The 16,514-nt window shown below is 51.3% G+C and overlaps 7 protein-coding genes across 7 annotated transcripts; 4 read left to right on the plus strand and 3 right to left on the minus strand.

Annotated features, from left to right (window-relative positions):
- Nucleotides 1–91: 91 nt before the first annotated feature.
- COCCADRAFT_85149 (uncharacterized protein) lies at nt 92–2,447 on the plus strand (the record flags this gene model as incomplete). Its single annotated transcript, XM_007709927.1, has 4 exons — nt 92–360; nt 415–1,165; nt 1,213–1,461; nt 1,515–2,447. 4 exons carry the CDS (start codon nt 92–94, stop codon nt 2,445–2,447), a joined length of 2,202 nt encoding a protein of 733 aa, XP_007708117.1.
- A 612-nt stretch (nt 2,448–3,059) lies between these two features.
- On the plus strand, nt 3,060–4,172 carry COCCADRAFT_33190 (uncharacterized protein; the record flags this gene model as incomplete). The annotated part of the gene is made up of 1 exon (XM_007709881.1): nt 3,060–4,172. One exon carries the CDS (start codon nt 3,060–3,062, stop codon nt 4,170–4,172), a length of 1,113 nt encoding a protein of 370 aa, XP_007708071.1.
- A 1,050-nt stretch (nt 4,173–5,222) lies between these two features.
- Nucleotides 5,223–7,298, minus strand: COCCADRAFT_22838 (uncharacterized protein; the record flags this gene model as incomplete). Its single annotated transcript, XM_007709850.1, has 6 exons — nt 5,223–5,432; nt 5,530–5,773; nt 5,842–6,516; nt 6,595–6,849; nt 6,968–7,032; nt 7,185–7,298. The coding sequence occupies 6 exons, from the start codon at nt 7,296–7,298 to the stop codon at nt 5,223–5,225; spliced, it is 1,563 nt and encodes a 520-aa protein (XP_007708040.1).
- Nucleotides 7,299–9,983: 2,685 nt separating this feature from the next.
- COCCADRAFT_33192 (uncharacterized protein) lies at nt 9,984–11,221 on the minus strand (the record flags this gene model as incomplete). Its single annotated transcript, XM_007709882.1, has 3 exons — nt 9,984–10,174; nt 10,229–11,125; nt 11,176–11,221. The coding sequence occupies 3 exons, from the start codon at nt 11,219–11,221 to the stop codon at nt 9,984–9,986; spliced, it is 1,134 nt and encodes a 377-aa protein (XP_007708072.1).
- A 750-nt stretch (nt 11,222–11,971) lies between these two features.
- Nucleotides 11,972–14,061, plus strand: COCCADRAFT_33193 (uncharacterized protein; the record flags this gene model as incomplete). The annotated part of the gene is made up of 4 exons (XM_007709883.1): nt 11,972–12,180; nt 12,296–13,105; nt 13,174–13,505; nt 13,601–14,061. The coding sequence occupies 4 exons, from the start codon at nt 11,972–11,974 to the stop codon at nt 14,059–14,061; spliced, it is 1,812 nt and encodes a 603-aa protein (XP_007708073.1).
- Nucleotides 14,062–14,371: 310 nt separating this feature from the next.
- On the minus strand, nt 14,372–14,896 carry COCCADRAFT_33194 (uncharacterized protein; the record flags this gene model as incomplete). Its single annotated transcript, XM_007709884.1, has 4 exons — nt 14,372–14,376; nt 14,423–14,556; nt 14,661–14,709; nt 14,776–14,896. The coding sequence occupies 4 exons, from the start codon at nt 14,894–14,896 to the stop codon at nt 14,372–14,374; spliced, it is 309 nt and encodes a 102-aa protein (XP_007708074.1).
- A 314-nt stretch (nt 14,897–15,210) lies between these two features.
- Nucleotides 15,211–16,113, plus strand: COCCADRAFT_33195 (uncharacterized protein; the record flags this gene model as incomplete). Its single annotated transcript, XM_007709885.1, has 2 exons — nt 15,211–15,892; nt 15,965–16,113. The coding sequence occupies 2 exons, from the start codon at nt 15,211–15,213 to the stop codon at nt 16,111–16,113; spliced, it is 831 nt and encodes a 276-aa protein (XP_007708075.1).
- Nucleotides 16,114–16,514: the final 401 nt, after the last annotated feature.

Consider the following 16,514-nt stretch of genomic DNA (forward strand, 5'->3'; position numbering starts at 1 on the left):
GCGGACCGGAGACACCGACCGCGACTCCAGACCTCTTGCCTCACTTGTGCCCACTTGTTGTGGCGGAACTGGCGCGCGCGCGGAATTAACCATGACCTCCACGACGCCTGTCGACAAGTCCAACCCGAGCGACGCCATCAGCCCGTTGCAAGACGCCAACAACAATGTGAAGCGGAAGAGCGAAGATGCGCCAGCCCAGCCCAGGGCGAAGCGCAATCGCTACATCTCCATTGCCTGCAATGAGTGCAAACGCCGGAAGATCAAATGCAACGGCCAAACGCCCTGCCAGCGCTGCGGGAACCTCAACCTCGACTGCCAGTACTCGCCCAACTGCTGCAACAACTTCAAAGAGAGCGAAGAGTAAGTAAATCGCCTTATCGCAACCGAAAACACGACGCGACTAACATATCCGAGGTTCAAGCAGATGTCAGCGCATATCAACTCGCTCCAGCAACAAGTAGACGATCTGTTCCACAATATCAGCGCCCTCCGAGGCCAAGTCGAAATCCACAGCAATGGCTCCATGGGCACCCCCTTCACCCAGGACTACCAGCAGACGCCTATGCTGCCTCCTCATCCTCCGCGATCGCAGTCCAAATCGTCGAACAAACACCGTCGCTTTCATGGGCCAACGTCAAACGCATTCAACGTCAGCGTTGCAAGATCGAGTCTCAAAACCATGGGCATCAATCCAGGCGAAGAGGAAGACGACGAGGATCTCTTGACGCGCGAAGAGACACCAGAAGAATCGCCTCCTGCAGCCAACGCTATGCAGCCTAAACGATCATTTCACGCCGACAAAGACCCGATATGGGCCCTCTCAAAGAGCGACGCTCTACGCCTGGTCCATGTTTGGCGTGACGAAGTAGCCGCCATGTACCCAATTCTGGATATGGATAAGTTGATGCACTATACTGAAATGCTATTCACTTTTATAGAGGCCGCCACTAGATCGGGTTTCATGCAACGTGCTCTTCCTGGCTCAGACGCAATGATGGATGAGCAGATCAGTACACTCAAGTTAGTCCTTGCAACGACCCTCGTAATCGAAGGTAGGGGGAAGGATCCATTGGCGGAGAAGCTCTTCACAAACGTACATAATATGGTTGAAAAATCTCTGTCTGAGCCTGCTAGTCTGCATAACATAAACCTACTAGTCCTTGTTGTAAGTCAAAGTTCTCGTACAGTCTTCAGCCATGCTCACAAATGTAGGCCATGTATCACTTTCACCACGACGAAGAAGGGCTGGCCTGGCGAATATGTGGGTTGGCTTCACGGCAATGTCTTGAATTGGGCTTGCATCGCCGGGACACGTATGCGACCTTATATCCCAATCCTGAGGATCAAGCATCGGCAATCCGCATGTTTTGGACCATCTACGTTCTCGATCGTCGCTGGAGCTTTGGGACCGGAATGCCATTCGCCTTGCAAGATGCGGACATTGACAATGTTCCCAAGCCTGTAAGTCATGCTCAGCTGTCTGTATGTATTTCAGAATCTGACCCAACCAGGAGCCATCGTCTCACGAGTCTGGTCAATATCTCCACGCAATGATCTCGTACTCAATAATTAGTTCGAAAGTGTGGAAGTCGATCACTGATGTGGGCCAGCAGGACAAGATTAACAAGGAAGATATATCTTTCCTTGATTTTCAAGTCCTGAATTGGCATCGCAGCATTCCGGATTCCTTGAGGTTTGTGCATCCGGACAGTGGCAGACAAGTGGAGACACCAACGCGTCTAATCCAGCGACTCCAAGTGGTACTGTACCTTCGGGCAAACCAGATGCGAATTCTCATATACAGACCAGTCTTGCACACAGCAGCCACCATCATGGAGAATTTGGAATTCGCACATATTGTTGTTAAAGTGGCCAAGGACACGATCCGGATACTGACATACCTCAACCAGACATCTGATATTTACAAAAGTCAACAGATAACGTTTAACTACTTCCTCGTGTCAGCACTTGCAGTCCTCTTTCTTGCTGTGGCTCACGCGCCGGTCGAATTTAACCAAGAATGCCGAGACGAGTTTTACATGGCCATCGACCTTGTGCGAGGTCTCTCGTCAAACTCGTACATCTCGAGGCGGTTATGGAAGACGATCAAGACGATCAAGGAAGTTGGGCCGCGTCTCGGGCTTGCCGTACGCAACGAGGAAATTCAAGACGCACACTCATCTGCTGCAGTGGCCATGGCAGGTTTAGCAGGCCACTCGATGGATGAACTAGCACTGTTCTCCAATGGCCGTAATGGCACCATGCTGGATACGCCGCACGGAATGGCGAGTGACCTCACGACTCTATTTGAGGCGGCTGGCGGGATTTTCAATCTACAGGGATTTGGGGGTTCGTCGAATGACATTGCAAACGGCAATGGAGAGTTTGTGAATGGGTTTGGGCAAGAGAACGACGAGTTGGCGCGTATCATGAGGGATTTGTTCTGAGGACTTAGCCTAGCTCATCTTTAGAAATTCCTACAATAATATGACTTTCATCTTCTTCCAATCGCTCAAGAAAGTGGCTGCGTGACAGGCGGTGAAACAAGGGCGGAGGGCTTGTGGGAGATCACGTGGTCTATCGCTAAGCTCGGGCGGCCAGGGCAGCCATCAATCTCGACCTGCCAAACCACGGCTTCACTCATGCACCTGGGGTGTCCAAGGGATCGACTGCACCGATAAGTCGCACACCGCAAGCAGCGCCTGGGGAACTAGACCGCTCCTTGCGTAGAGTCTCGCGCTCATTCGACCCCTCCCCCACCCAGCTTCAACTGCATCACAACCTCCCCCGACGCCCTCCTTGTCGAACTCCCCAACACGAACACGCATGCGATAACCAAGACTGCAAGCGCAGATTCCGACGCCATACACATCCCTTGCCTTATACCAGCGTTTTGACGCCGACACACTCTTGGTTCTTGTACCTACAACAGGCCCTTACCCCCACATTCGCATTTTCGAGCCCCTCGTCCCGTCATACGCACCCGCTTGTTGCGACTGCGCGTAGCAGCACCAGCCAAGCCTAGATAGAGGTACTGGCTTATACACACGACCACCACCATGTCGTCTTCTTCGCAGGTCACCGAGTCGTGGATCGCGTCCTTTTGCGGACTGCTGGGTCACGAATACTTTGCAGAGGTCTCGGAAGACTTCATCGAGGATGACTTTAATCTGACAGGCCTCCAATCGCAAGTGCCCATGTACAAGGAGGCACTGGAGATGATCCTGGATGTCGAGCCTGAGGACGACGAGGATGAGGACGAAGAGGAAGAGGAAGAGGACGAGGAAGACGAGGTACTGGGCGATGAGAGGCCTCCAGGTTACCGGCGCGCAGGCGACCGAAGGCATCTCCGAATAGCGTCTGACCTCAGCGTCATAGAAAGCTCTGCGGAGCTACTCTACGGACTCATACATCAACGCTACATCACGTCACGACCGGGCATACAACAGATGGCCGAGAAGTACGAGCTTCAGCACTTTGGCACATGCCCACGCGTAAACTGCAACTCCTGCAAGGTTCTGCCCGTCGGCCTCAATGACAGCCCTGGCCACGAGACGGTCAAGCTGTACTGCCCCTCCTGCTTGGACGTATACACCCCACCCAACTCGCGCTTCCAGACTGTCGATGGTGCCTTCTTCGGCACCACCTTTCCCTCACTCTTCTTTATGACTTTTACCGACCTCGATATTGGAGGCGGGCTTCGCAACAATACGTCCAATACTATTGACGCCCTACAGCAATTACAATCGCAAAGCGCAGATGGCAAGTCACGAAACACGACGCCTTCCAACGTTACTTCGATAAACGGCGTCGCGCCGCACAACCTCGCACCCGGCCTTGGCACGGGCAGCATATACGAGCCACGAATCTACGGCTTCCGAGTCAGTGAACGCGCACGCTCAGGACCTAGGATGAAGTGGTTACGGATGCGACCTGCAGATGTGACAGAGCTCGATGAGACGAGAAGGTACTGGGAGGAACATGACGAAGATGCTGACAGGCCGGACGACGACGATCTCAACATGGTTGACGTAGCAGAGGGAGGCAAGGGCACACCGGCAGACCGAAGAAAGAAGGCTATTCGAACACGAAGACGGCCGACGAATGGCTCAAATGCTGCAGCAGGAGGCAGTCCCATGGATACAAATGGTGTTGCAGCGGCAGCGGGTTAGATGCTTCTTTTTTGTCAGGCGAGAAGCGCTTTTTTTGTGTGCACCGCCCAAACTTTTTGGTCTTCTATGAGGTGGGCAAAACTCTGAATGGGGAGGGTCACTATGGTTGTGTGTCTAATTAAAACAAGCGACAACCCTGCTTGAACAGATAGGGGCAGAAAAAGACTCCCCTCAAGGCCCTTTTCGATTGTGCTGTGGGTGTGGATGGGATGGGATGCGATAATCATGTCGGTTATGGAGTTGGGGCTTAGCCCAGGTTTAAAGGGAAATCCTCATTTTATTTTGTTTCTTCTTTTCGCTTCCCTCTCCTTTTTATTTTTATCTTTTTGCGGTTATGATGATATGAGATGGGTGGGGTTTGGGGTATGCATGTGTGCGCGTAAACGAAGAACAGTTTTTTTTTTGCGTCACTGGTGCTTTTGTTTTTTGATGACTGGATTCTGGGGATCGAAAGCATGAGGGTGGGGAGGACGAAAAGTAAGACGAAAGATAGACAATGAATCACTGGCATTATTGTTATTATTCCGTGCTTGGAGAAAGTGTTGTGGCACGTAAGATGAGGTGCCATCTTGATGAACCTCTCAGGTTAGTCTTGGGTAACTACTAGACATTTAGAAGGATAAAAAGCATGCCAAATTGATCAGCACAACGTATGTAGACACACACACACGTTCTTCAACAAAATATGAAGTTGAGCATCATCTTATTTGCCAAGTCCCTTCTAGCTAAACACACCTACATTCGAGTCTTTATCACGCGAGATCTCCCTCGCATAAGAAGCAGGAAGCCAAAAACCAAAAAAAGAACAAAGACATTACATGCGTATTCAACTTTGCTACATACTAAGCATATCACATATCAAAAGATACACACAACGGGGACGTATACCATTTACGTAGAAAAAGAAGAAGAAGAGAGAGAAAAACAATAAGAAGTGGTATATGACAAGCCATAAAATTTCTACACGAAAAAAAAACCCCCAATCAGGCATAGAAAGGATCAAATCGAGACAAGAGACAGAGGAAGAGGAAAAAAAGGGGGGGGGGGAACTCAATGCCCATGCGCCCACTCTGCAAGTTGCTGATTTGACGAATCAACCGAACCCTGATTCTTCTCGTGGTGATGACTAGACATGGGCATTCCGGCGCCCCGGCCCTCAAGACCCTGCATTGAGACGCCTTCGTCCATGATATCGTCCTCGCGATCATCGTCGTCATCGTCTGGGACTTTGATTTCGCGGGTGAGCTCGACGTAGTCGTACTATGTGGGATATGTTGTTAGCAAAAAATCACTCTGACATAACCTTGGGGAAGAAGGGGGGGGGGAGTGAAAAGCCAAAGGGAAAAGGGGAACGTACAGCAAACTCTCCGATTTCAACGTCGTCAATACCAGCGGCCTCTTCTTCTTCTGTTGCGCGGAGGCGCAGGGCGGGGATGTAGCGGCCGAGGAAATCCAGGATGCCGAGGATGAGGCAGGTGCCGATGAAGGAGTAGGCGCCGCCGGCGAAGGAGTCTGCGAGTTGGTAGCCGAGTTGGATCCAGTGCTGGTTTAGCCAGCCGCCTTTGATGACGGTATAGCCGTCGAGGTGGGCGATGTAGTCGCTGATTAAGATTGTTAGCGTTAAAGAAAATGAGAGATGAAGAAGGAGGAGAGAAGACGAAGGACTTACGTAGCGAAAAAGGCAGTCAGGATGTTTCCAATGAAGCCACCGACGCCGTGGACGGCAAAAATATCCAGAGCATCGTCACAGCGCAAGAAGTACTTGAGCTTGGTGGCGTAGTTGCAAGCGATACCGCCGCAGACACCAAAGACAACAGCGGCCCAGGCAGGCACGTATCCAGAACCAGGGGTAATGCAGACGAGTCCTGCAATGACGCCAGAGCAGAAGCCAACCGTGGACCACTTGCGCTCGAGACGGTAGTCAACCAAACACCAAGTAATGCCGCCAACACATGCCGCCAAATTCGTGCATACAGCAGCCATAATAGCCCGCAGATTAGCAGACAACGCGGACCCCGCATTGAACCCAAACCAGCCAACCCACAGGAACACCGTGCCAATCACAATATGCGTGACATTGTGCGGGCGATAGTTGAGCTCCTGGGTGCCGTGCCCGCTGCGCTTGCCAAGCATGTACGAGTAGCCTAGAGCGGCGCAGCCAGAAGCGATATGCACGGGGGTTCCGCCGGCGAAGTCGAGACCGCCGAGGTTGAAGACCCAGCCCGAGGGGTTCCAGGTCCAGCAGGCGATGGGGTCGTAGATGACGGTTGTCCAGATGAACATGTAGATGATGCAGGGGAGCATGCGGCCGCGTTCTGCGACGGCGCCTACTGCGAGGGCGACACTAAAATAACACATCCATTTAGCATTTTATTTTTCTTCTCTTCTCGTAACCTGAGGTGTTTTGGGAGGAAGAACGTACGTGATGGCAGCAAACATGCCTTGGTACACGGCAAAGAGTAAATCGGGGATACGCGGGCTACCGACTGAAGGGGCGCCGAGAACGTTCATGAGACCAAAGTTGTCGAGCGTGCCGATGTAGCGACCGGCTTTGTGCGAGAAGGCGAGCGAGTAGCCCCAGAAGAACCATTGGAAGGAGACGACGGCTGTCGCCATGATGGAGAGCCATAGCAGGGACAAGGCGGATTTTCGGCGTGCAAGGCCGGAGTAGAAGAAGCTGTTTTTGGTTGTTAGTTGTTAATTTTCTATGTTTTACTCTTGTTGCATATATCATTTGGTTGGATAATTGGCTTGGATGGGGAGGTAAAAAGAGGAAACTGGGGGAAAATACTAACCCTACGCCCGGAATCATAAGTAGCACGAGTGCGGTCGAAGTAATCATCCATGCGATATCGCCGGGCTACAATAGTTGACACTTTGAATTAGCCCCGCGTTCTTCTCCCCACAACTAGAAACTCCAAACTTTCGGGAACACCTCCACCTCCCCCTCCCAATTTCCGAGGTTTTTGTTTCTCTTTTATTGGGGGGATTTCCAAATAGAAGCAAACTCACATTGTAGAAGACATTGAGGTTGTACAACCGTGAGTCGCCGCCGGTAGGGATACTGGCGTTGGCAAACGTCTCGAGAGGAACCGTGGGGTCCAATCCCGACGTGACTGGCTCCATGATTTTGTCGTTTTGTAACCACAGTCAGGCGCACAACAACCACGCTCTTTCTCTCTTAGTTTTCTTAAACCGCTATTCTTTAAAGATTCTTTCTTTCCCCTACAGCTTTGAGTCCTTTTCGCGTTCCAAGGGAGGTCCGGGATTTATTCGTGAGACGGTTCTTCCAAGCAGCCAAAAGTAGCTATTTTTAAGAAAGATCACAATGTGTCTTTTTTAATGGAAATTCCAAAAAAGAAGATGGCTGATCAAGATAGGGAATTCGGGATGTGGAAGAGGTGCCTTTCCCGAGGGTAAACAAAAAGGGAAAAGAAAGATGGAGGTGAGGTGGAGCGGGCTTTGGGTTTGGTGGATATCGCTACACCCTCCAGGGATTCTTCTGCCCTCGTATTCCTTGGCGATCGGGCCTCGATTGGGGTTTTTTAAGCCCCGAGAAAGCAAAAATAAAGCAAAAAAACAACAACAACACTGCGATCCCTTGAAACGCGCGAAGGATATGCAGGTGAGAAAAGAGAAGAAGCCGGGGCGCAAACTGGGATCGGAGGGTTGGAAACGGCGGTATATGGGTCAAGCTGGCGGCCAAGGTTCTGTAGTTTGGGAATGTATACTACAATAAGAATGTACGCGCATGCGAGGCCAAGGGGTTTACGTGCGAAAGGCCGTTTTTTTTCTTGGTTGGGCTTATATGGATGGAGTAGGTATATGTAGAAGGAATGATATTATGGATCAAAGCTCTCTCGTCCAGGACCGCCCGTTTCCGGATGCAAGTTGCAGGTCAATCAGAGGGACGCTTTAGCGGGTGGTCCTGGGATCTGGCCTTGATAGCTAGTGTGCGGGATTGGGAGGGTGGGATAGGATGGGGGGACACACAGACACTTTGTGCGGTACCCCATTGCTTGTCAGCCAATATCCGCCACGGGGGGGCGGGTCGTAAAGCAAAAGCAAAAGCACCTCGCTCGACTGGCAAGCCAAAGCTGCAGGGTGCCGCCCACATTGGCACACACGGCCGACCCCACGGACCCTTTTGGCTTGAACCATACGTGCGGGATGTCACAGAGTCGGTTTTTGACAGCTTCTGGGTCGACGGCCTGGGAACGATGGCTTGTTTGGTGGCAACCACTGGCTCGAGTGGCGTGAGTTTTTGTTTTAATCTCGTGCTATTCTTCTTCATCATCTTTGTTCCCATTTCCACGTAAGTACTCTGGCTCGCGAATCCTTCCGTCTCACTCATCCTCGCCCAGTCGAGGGTATGAGACCGAGTGTGCGGGTCGACACAGGCCTCTCTGCTATCAGCATAATGATGCAAAGCCATTGCTCAGAGCTTGGGAGAGCAGCTGGAGCAAGGGTAGTGATAACGTGAATAGGGCTGATAGGCCAGGCGGGCTACGCAGGCTGTCGAGGCCCCCCCTGTTGTGCGTATCCGGGCGTCGAGGCGTGCTATGATGGGGCACACGCCCACCTTAGCCTAGATACGGCGGCGATCAGAGATACCCACCATGCAGCACATCGTTCCTTGCGCAACTACTCAACGCGACACCCATCCTCGTTTGTTCATGCTGCATCTTTGCATAAAAGGAGACTGCGCTTTTCATGGCTGCGCATCATCCGCTTCCCACCCTCTTTGCTTGTCTGGGAAACTCCCAATTTCCGGTCACGACGCGCTCTGTAGAGAGAAGAAGAAGGTGTGCCCAAGTAGTGATGCGACCACCCACGTCCTTATCTCTCCGACATCTCGCATCGCCACAACCACTGCGCCGCGCACTATGCAGGTTCATTCGAGCATCATGCAGCAGCAGCCCCTTGGAGGGCCATCTAATACATGTTTCTGCTGTCCGCATCCATCGGTAGCGCTGCCGGCTTGTCAATCATACCATGCTGCTGGGTGCTCTGCTCGCCTCGTCTTCCCCAATCATCCCGCTCTGCATAAGCCCTCTTTTCCTTTTTTCTTGCGCCTACCGCTCGCCTATCCCTGGCATCCGCCTGCCACTGGCTACTTGACATCTTCAACTATCACCTTGTATATTTACATACCTAACCGGCGTACGTAGGTGGCTATTGTTAGATAGGCTATCGGGGCCAGAGGCTGAGGCTGTTGACTTGTCGAAACGAGGCCGTTACGGATAGACACTTCGAGCAACCTACGCGGCCCATCATATCCTGAGCCTTGATGAGCATTGTTTCAACATTTCTTCGCGAGCTGCTCCTTAATGTACACAGCCTAACCAATCGTGTCCGCTCGTCTAGCTGCAAACAGAGCAATCCATGGCCATGTCGTTAACAACCAACCACAAATCAAAACAACCACAGAGAGGTTGCTGGACCCGCACCCAACGCCTTACTCATGTTATGTGCATGTTTGCCGAGCATGCAGCCCTTAGCTTCAAATGAGCACCTCAACCAAGACCATCGGTTCTTATGCGTCAAATCAAGTCCACCCTATACCCTCTCCGCCTTATCCATAGGCCTATTTTCTGATCCTTTTACCAAAGCCTACCTGGCAGCCTAATCTGCCCGCCAGCCAAGCATCCCACTTTCCCCATGAACGGCCGAATTCGCATATTTCAGCGGAACTGACCCGCCCCACGGCCCGGAAATTCTCGTAGCTGTACGCACAGGCCCAGCGAGGCAATGTCGAACCAGATCACGACATGTGATAGCAGTACGCATTCCAGCAACAAGGTTCGCACTTCAGGGATGCGCAGGTGTCCCTGATCCTACCGGAGTGTTCGCCCCTGGTGTTCCAGAGTCGATCCCCGCCTTCTTCTTCTTTTTCTTCTTCCGTGGGATCAGGGCTGGCGGGTTGGTCATCGCGCTTCGTAGCGATAGATAGGAACCACACGTTAGGCAGAGATTACCCGGGAGATCCGGGCTACAGAAAACTATGCGGTGTTAGGGCATCTGTGGGCGGGGTAGACAAAGAAGGTTCATCTTACTGCTTAAGCACACACTGCAGACAAAGCCAATATCAACAACTTTGCGATGACAGAAGCATGCGGCACGGAAATCAACACCACCGGCGCTGGGCACTACTAAGCTAGCTCTTGCCGTTACGTCAGGTAAGAAGGCCATCATCAGATACTGAAGCAAACCCTCTGGACGCTCTGGCTTCATGTACACTCCCCCAGTCGCATCACTGGCCTGCTGCAGCAGGACTGTATCACCAGCCAGCTTCAGAATATCTATAGGTATCCGCTTCCTCTGTGCAGCAAAGATCGAGTTCATGACGGGTATGTATTGGTTGGCCAGATCGCCAGACACGGATACGATGAGGATGCGAGATGTGAGCGACACGCGGTCAACATGGGTGTTCTCCGAGTCGGCCAGCGCTGCCAGAGAGGCGCTCTCAGCTGAGGCAGCGGTGGGAGCATGTAAAATAGTCTGCTTGTTGATGTGCGTAAGCGCCAGCGAGAGGGCACCGCCAATGAGTGTCGTGGGCGTTGCTTCCAGATGACTTTCTTTGGTCTCGTTCAGCAGCTTGACAAAGTTCTGCAGTATCGTGCTCTCCACCACAGCGAATGGCCGGTATTTGTTCGCACTCTCAGCCGTATGTTGGCCTTTATCATCCCCAGTCCCATTCATTTCCACATCGCCATTTGCAGTGCCATTGCGTGACTGGGTTTGCGGCGCTACAGGCGACGGATAGAGGAAGGTGGTCTTGTGCGAGTGCGATGCTATGACGGCTACCTCGTTCATATTTCCAGATGCCAAGTGCGCGTTGATGAAGACGAGAATGTTGGCCAGAGCAGTCGAGAGCGAGAGTGTCGAGGACAAGTGTGCCCAGGCATGTGGGTTTGTGTCAAGTACAATGGCTAGCAGCGAGGGTGGAGGGGCTGAGTGCTGTTAGTGGTGAATTTGCTGGTCCTTGTCCAAATCGCCTTGCCTTCTTCCGTCTTTATATGACGGTCTGAGCCATCGATGGTATTCATGGCGTTGATGTGGGTCCTGACCAGAGGCTCAAAGGACCAAAATATTCCGTTCAAGGCCTGCTCATGATAATTTCAGGAGCGTCGAGCTCGTTCCACTCGAGTTTTGTGGAGAGCGTGTAGGTTGAGGCTCCAACCAAACTATGAGGTCAGGTTCGCGAGCGGCCAAGGCTCGCGCAGCCCGTGCCACATCCGCGTAGCCACGTGACATCTTGCACCGCCATTGTCTAACGGCCTGGTGCCGAATGATACACATTGCGAGTGTGCAGCACCCTTACGTGCAAAGAGATATCTGAGATTCATTTTTGACGTTCCCTTTGCACAAGATTATCTCATGGTGTGGGTAAAGTGGGCATCATTGCCCTGTCATCGCTGGGTCAGGGTGCAATGGTAGTGACAGTACCCTCGACCAATAGCCTTGCCCTTGGTGGTTGATGTCGTTATTGGATCCTGAATTACCTATTCTTTGTTCATATCCGTGGTGGGGCATGGCACAGGAAGAGCACCGGGGCAAAGGATTGCAATCACAACAACGCTCATCGCTAAAATTGCGCGTCGAACGATTAGCTATTGTTCGGCCACTGGCGCTGAATACGTAAACATGAACCATACCTTTCATTCTCAGAGATACTCCTAGATTTGGATCTGATCGAGTTTGGTACTGCTTTATCCTTTTTTTATTCCTGTACATTGCCTCACCTCTTCCCCGCCCTCCACCCTGCATTTTGATCCTCACTCTGTGAAGACGCCAACATGATCACCGAGTCAATAAAAAGGGTAAACGGGTATGAAAAAAATCCCTATACATACTACCCTTCTATTATTGTCGGCGCTAGAGCGTCCGGCATCGCTGCAGCATGTCAATTGAAAGCCCAACTCGGATTCGATCAGTTGCGCGTCTTTGGCCGCCAGACTGGAATTGGAGGGACTTGGTGGATCAATCGGTATCCTGATGTTTCTTGGTATATCTCCATACCCATATTTGCATTAAAGAGAAAACATTACAAATTCTCACACTATACTACATCATTTATGACTGTAAGAAAGAAAGTATCCCCCAACACTGATACTACACAGTGACATACCCGCAATATTCAACTCCTTCTCCTTTGCCCAAAACTCTAACTGGAGTTCCTTTCACCCACCCGGCAAGGAAATCGTCCAGTACTACAACGATGTGTGCGAGAAATATCAAGTCACCGAGAAATTCGAGCTCAACACCGACATCCAGAGCTGTAGATGGCTAGACAACGAAGCCCTATGGGAAGTCACTCTGTGCCGCCTAGTCGCAGGCATGGGTGACATCTCATCCAAAGACCCCATGAAAATAGTGCAAGAAAAGGGCAAGCAGGCAGTATATGCCGAGACGCAAGTCGTAAAAGCAAAAGTAGTACTGAGCTGTGTGGGCGGCCTAGTGGAGCCCAAAGCCTTTCCCAAAAACATCAAAGGCATCAAAACCTTCAAAGGCAAAATCTTTCACTCTGCACGATGGGACAACACAGCCAATCTTACAGACAAAAACATCGTAGTGATAGGATCAGGATGCATCAGCACACAAGTCGTGCCTCCGCTCCCTCACCCCCCTTACAAAGTCAAATCCGTAACCCAAATCATGCGATCACCACCCTGGGTCGTCGCCGCCATTCCACCTCCCAGCGGCGACAAGTGGTGGAGCGCAAACGCGCCCTGGCTAATGCGCACCATACCGGCCCTCCAACAAACCATCCACTTCACCATCTTCTACAACCTCGAAAAAAAACTTCTTCCAAATTTTCCCCAACAGCCCCTTCTCGCTGGCCATGCGCGCGAAATACTAGGACTGGCTCCTCGACCACACGCGGAAGACTGCACCGAGGAAATACTGGGACACACTGACGCTGGACTACGGTGTGGGATGTAAACGCCGTATCTACAATCAGTACTGGTTGAGTAGGCTGAATTATCCTAGCATAGAGCTTACGGACACAGCCTCTGAGTAGAATTACTGAGACGGGCGTCGTTGTCGGACTAGGTGCATCGTACCCGGCGAATGCAAAGAAGGCAGACTATCCTGAACGCGAGATCCCTGCTGATATCATCGTTCATGCCGACGGTTTCGACACAACGCGATGGTTGCATCCGCTTAAAGTCATTGGTAAAGAGGGAAAGGATATTGTCGAGGCCATGGAGGAGAGGGGAGGCGCCCAGGCGTATCAGGGCACGGCTGTGGACGGGTTCCCGAATTTTATGATGATATTCGGACCCAATACTGTGACTGGGCATTCCAGTGTACTTATGGCGAGTGAAAGTAAGTCTTGCTACCCGTTGCTCTATAACCCCTCTCTTCTCTACAAATCGTCGAGCTAAACTGAGGTGGATTTTTTTCTTTACTGACGTTACTAGACATGGTCAATTACTCCATCAACTTCATCCGTCTAATCCTCACCCATGACGCCCGCACTTTCGACGTCAATCCCGAGACCGAAAAGGCGTACACGGCCCAGGTGCAGCGTGCGGTCGACAATACCGTCTGGAATAGCGGGTGTTCGAGCTGGTATTTTACCGACAATGGCTGGAACTCGACTGTGTATCCCTACTCGCAAGTCTTCTTTTGGTATCGTTGCCTGTTTGCCAAGTGGAGTGATTGGAATATTGAGTACACACATGAAGGATTGGTTAGGATGAGAATAAGGAGGATGCTGAGGATGTCGGTGTCGCTGATCGTGGTTTATGGGGCATGGAAATTGAGTCTATATGAGTTGGGGTTGAGGGAATGGAAGTATCTTGGCCGCATTGTAGCGCAGGATTTCATACATAATGCTATGCAACTTGGTGAGAAGACATGGAGTTCAATTCGGCAGTAAAACAGGTAGTTGTGACTGTCTACTTCGCCATATAATACCTCAACAGTAAGATTCAGTAAAGAGGCGTAGGGAATGTGGAAACACAGAGTATTCTTGTTTAACAAATTGATCGGCGTTCGTCAGAATTGGCACTGAATACTTCTGTTGGCAAGCCGCTATGTCTGGCGAGACTTCGACTACCCGCCATACATCCCTCATCATACCACCTGACTGACGTAGTCTTCGAGTGTGGTAGTCGTATGCTCGAGCGCATATATTCTTACAGCACGTTGCTTATGTAATGGATGTAGTGAAGTACATAGTCCAATATTCAAACTACAATCATTAGTACAGGTCCTTGCTGTCATGTATATGGTCGTACCATCGAGATAATCAGCAGCAATCAGCAGCTCCAAGCACAGCTCAGGCGGTATATCCATATCCGAGACGTCTTTGCTCTCCGCATGCTTCTGGTTGTAATAAAGGTACTCACAAACCTTCTCTAGTACAACGCCACTGACTGATGGTTAGTTAAAGCTCATCAAGTATCTTTCGCCTTCAGTGGCGTGAGCCTATTGAGGCAGCACATGCGGGGCGCGGAGACGAATATCCAGACGTACTTGATGGTCGGTAGATCGACGCGATTCTGTGCATTTTCCCGGAAGCCAGCTGAAGGGTATCATTAGTCGCTGCAGGGTCCACTGTGGTACATGATCCTGAGGTTGCAAGGCGTACACATAGGATCCAGCGCCTTCTTGATTGTTCCTGCTATGCATGCTGCAGAACGCAACAGCTTGAATTCGTAGCCGTCGTTAGACACCAACGTGACGTACTCGGTGGGCTTGTCGTCTGCCATTGTTGCAGGCAATGGGCGGAAAAGGTATTCGTCGTGGGGGTGAGAGGCAAGGGTAAGAATTGCGGGGAAAGCTGGCGAGTCGCGCAGTCACGTTTTCTCGCGTAGCAGGGACGTTGGACACTGACATCATCTCATCTCTCTCAATTCATCGAAGCCCGCCCATCTACTTCACATTGGTCAGGGCTTGGCAATTGGCCTCATCTCTGTAGTTCAACAGAAGATTACATGGCAAAACAATTAGAGGCTGAGAGAATAATCAACTACCATTTTTCAAAGTCTCACAATTGACTTTGGAGAAGAAAAAAAACTCTACCATGGCAACGAGACCGCGACATATACTCATCACAGGCGGGAGTCGCGGCATCGGACTATCCATAGCCCAACTATTCGCAAAAAATGCATACAGATGCACCCTGATATCGCGTTCAGAGCAAAATCTTCAAGCCGCCGTCTCGTCATTACACCCTCTGACAACACCCCATCCCCAATCAACCTTACCAGACACAAACTGCATCCAATACCAGCACGGCTACATAGCAGCCAACATATCCGACGGCCCAACCTTCTGGTCCGCCCACTCCTTCGGCACCCACCTCCCCAAACCACCCCGGAGCGCACCCTCCACACACCCCTCGCACATCGACGTAGTCGTAAACTGCGCCGGCATAACACAAGCCAGACTCTTCAGCATGCTCGACGAGACCACCATCGACAAACTCATCACCACCAATCTAACCGCCCCAATGCACGGCACTAAGTTCTTAATCCGCAATGGGTACATGCGCGGCCCCAAGACCGAAACTCAGGGCCACAGCCCAACTATTATTAACGTGGCCTCACTGCTGGGTCTGCAGGGCGGGTACGGTGCAGTTGCTTATGCGGCGTCGAAGGCGGGTGTGCTAGGTTTCACGCGCGCGCTGGCGACCGAGTATGCGAGTCATAAGGTGCGGGTTAATGCTATTGTGCCGGGCTACGTGGATACGGATATGACGAGAGGTACGTGATGTTTTTGTGTCCGAGGGCTGGTTGGTGAGAGTGAGTTGGAAACTGACAAGTGGTGATGTGTAGATCTCAACTCTGCGGAAATCCAACAAAGAATTCCGCTGGGTAGGTTTGGGACACCGGAAGAAATTGCGCATGCAGCGCTGTTTCTTGCGGAGAATCAGTATGCACATAATTGTGTGATTAATCTGGATGGGGGGCTGTCTGCCGTCTGAATCTAGGTCATCTGAGATTGAAGTGGGATGTCTAATATCTTGCATTATTGTATGATATTTTTGCCAGTGCGACTACGTGGGTACGGTCGTTATTTTCTTACTTCGCCCACTTATGAGGTTGACCTACTCGCTCGCCACCGAACAGGTCCTGAAAAGAAGAGGAAAGCAAAAAGGTATATTCGTGTCCATGCTGCCTTTGAAAACGCCTTTTGCTCAAAGACTGACTAGATGGCAGACTTGCTATAGTACAGAGTAGGAAATCTATGTGTGCTTCGCAGGTGTTGAGACTGCCGCGCAAATCGATTGGAGAGTCAAGGGTGGTGCTACCCTTGACCAACAAGCAAAACATGCTGGTAATGCATTTGCTACAGTGTGGAAACCGGGAAAGGTTAGAAACGGCC

Source organism: Bipolaris zeicola (genome assembly GCF_000523435.1).
Source record: "Bipolaris zeicola 26-R-13 unplaced genomic scaffold scaffold_12, whole genome shotgun sequence".
Taxonomy (NCBI): domain Eukaryota; kingdom Fungi; phylum Ascomycota; class Dothideomycetes; order Pleosporales; family Pleosporaceae; genus Bipolaris; species Bipolaris zeicola.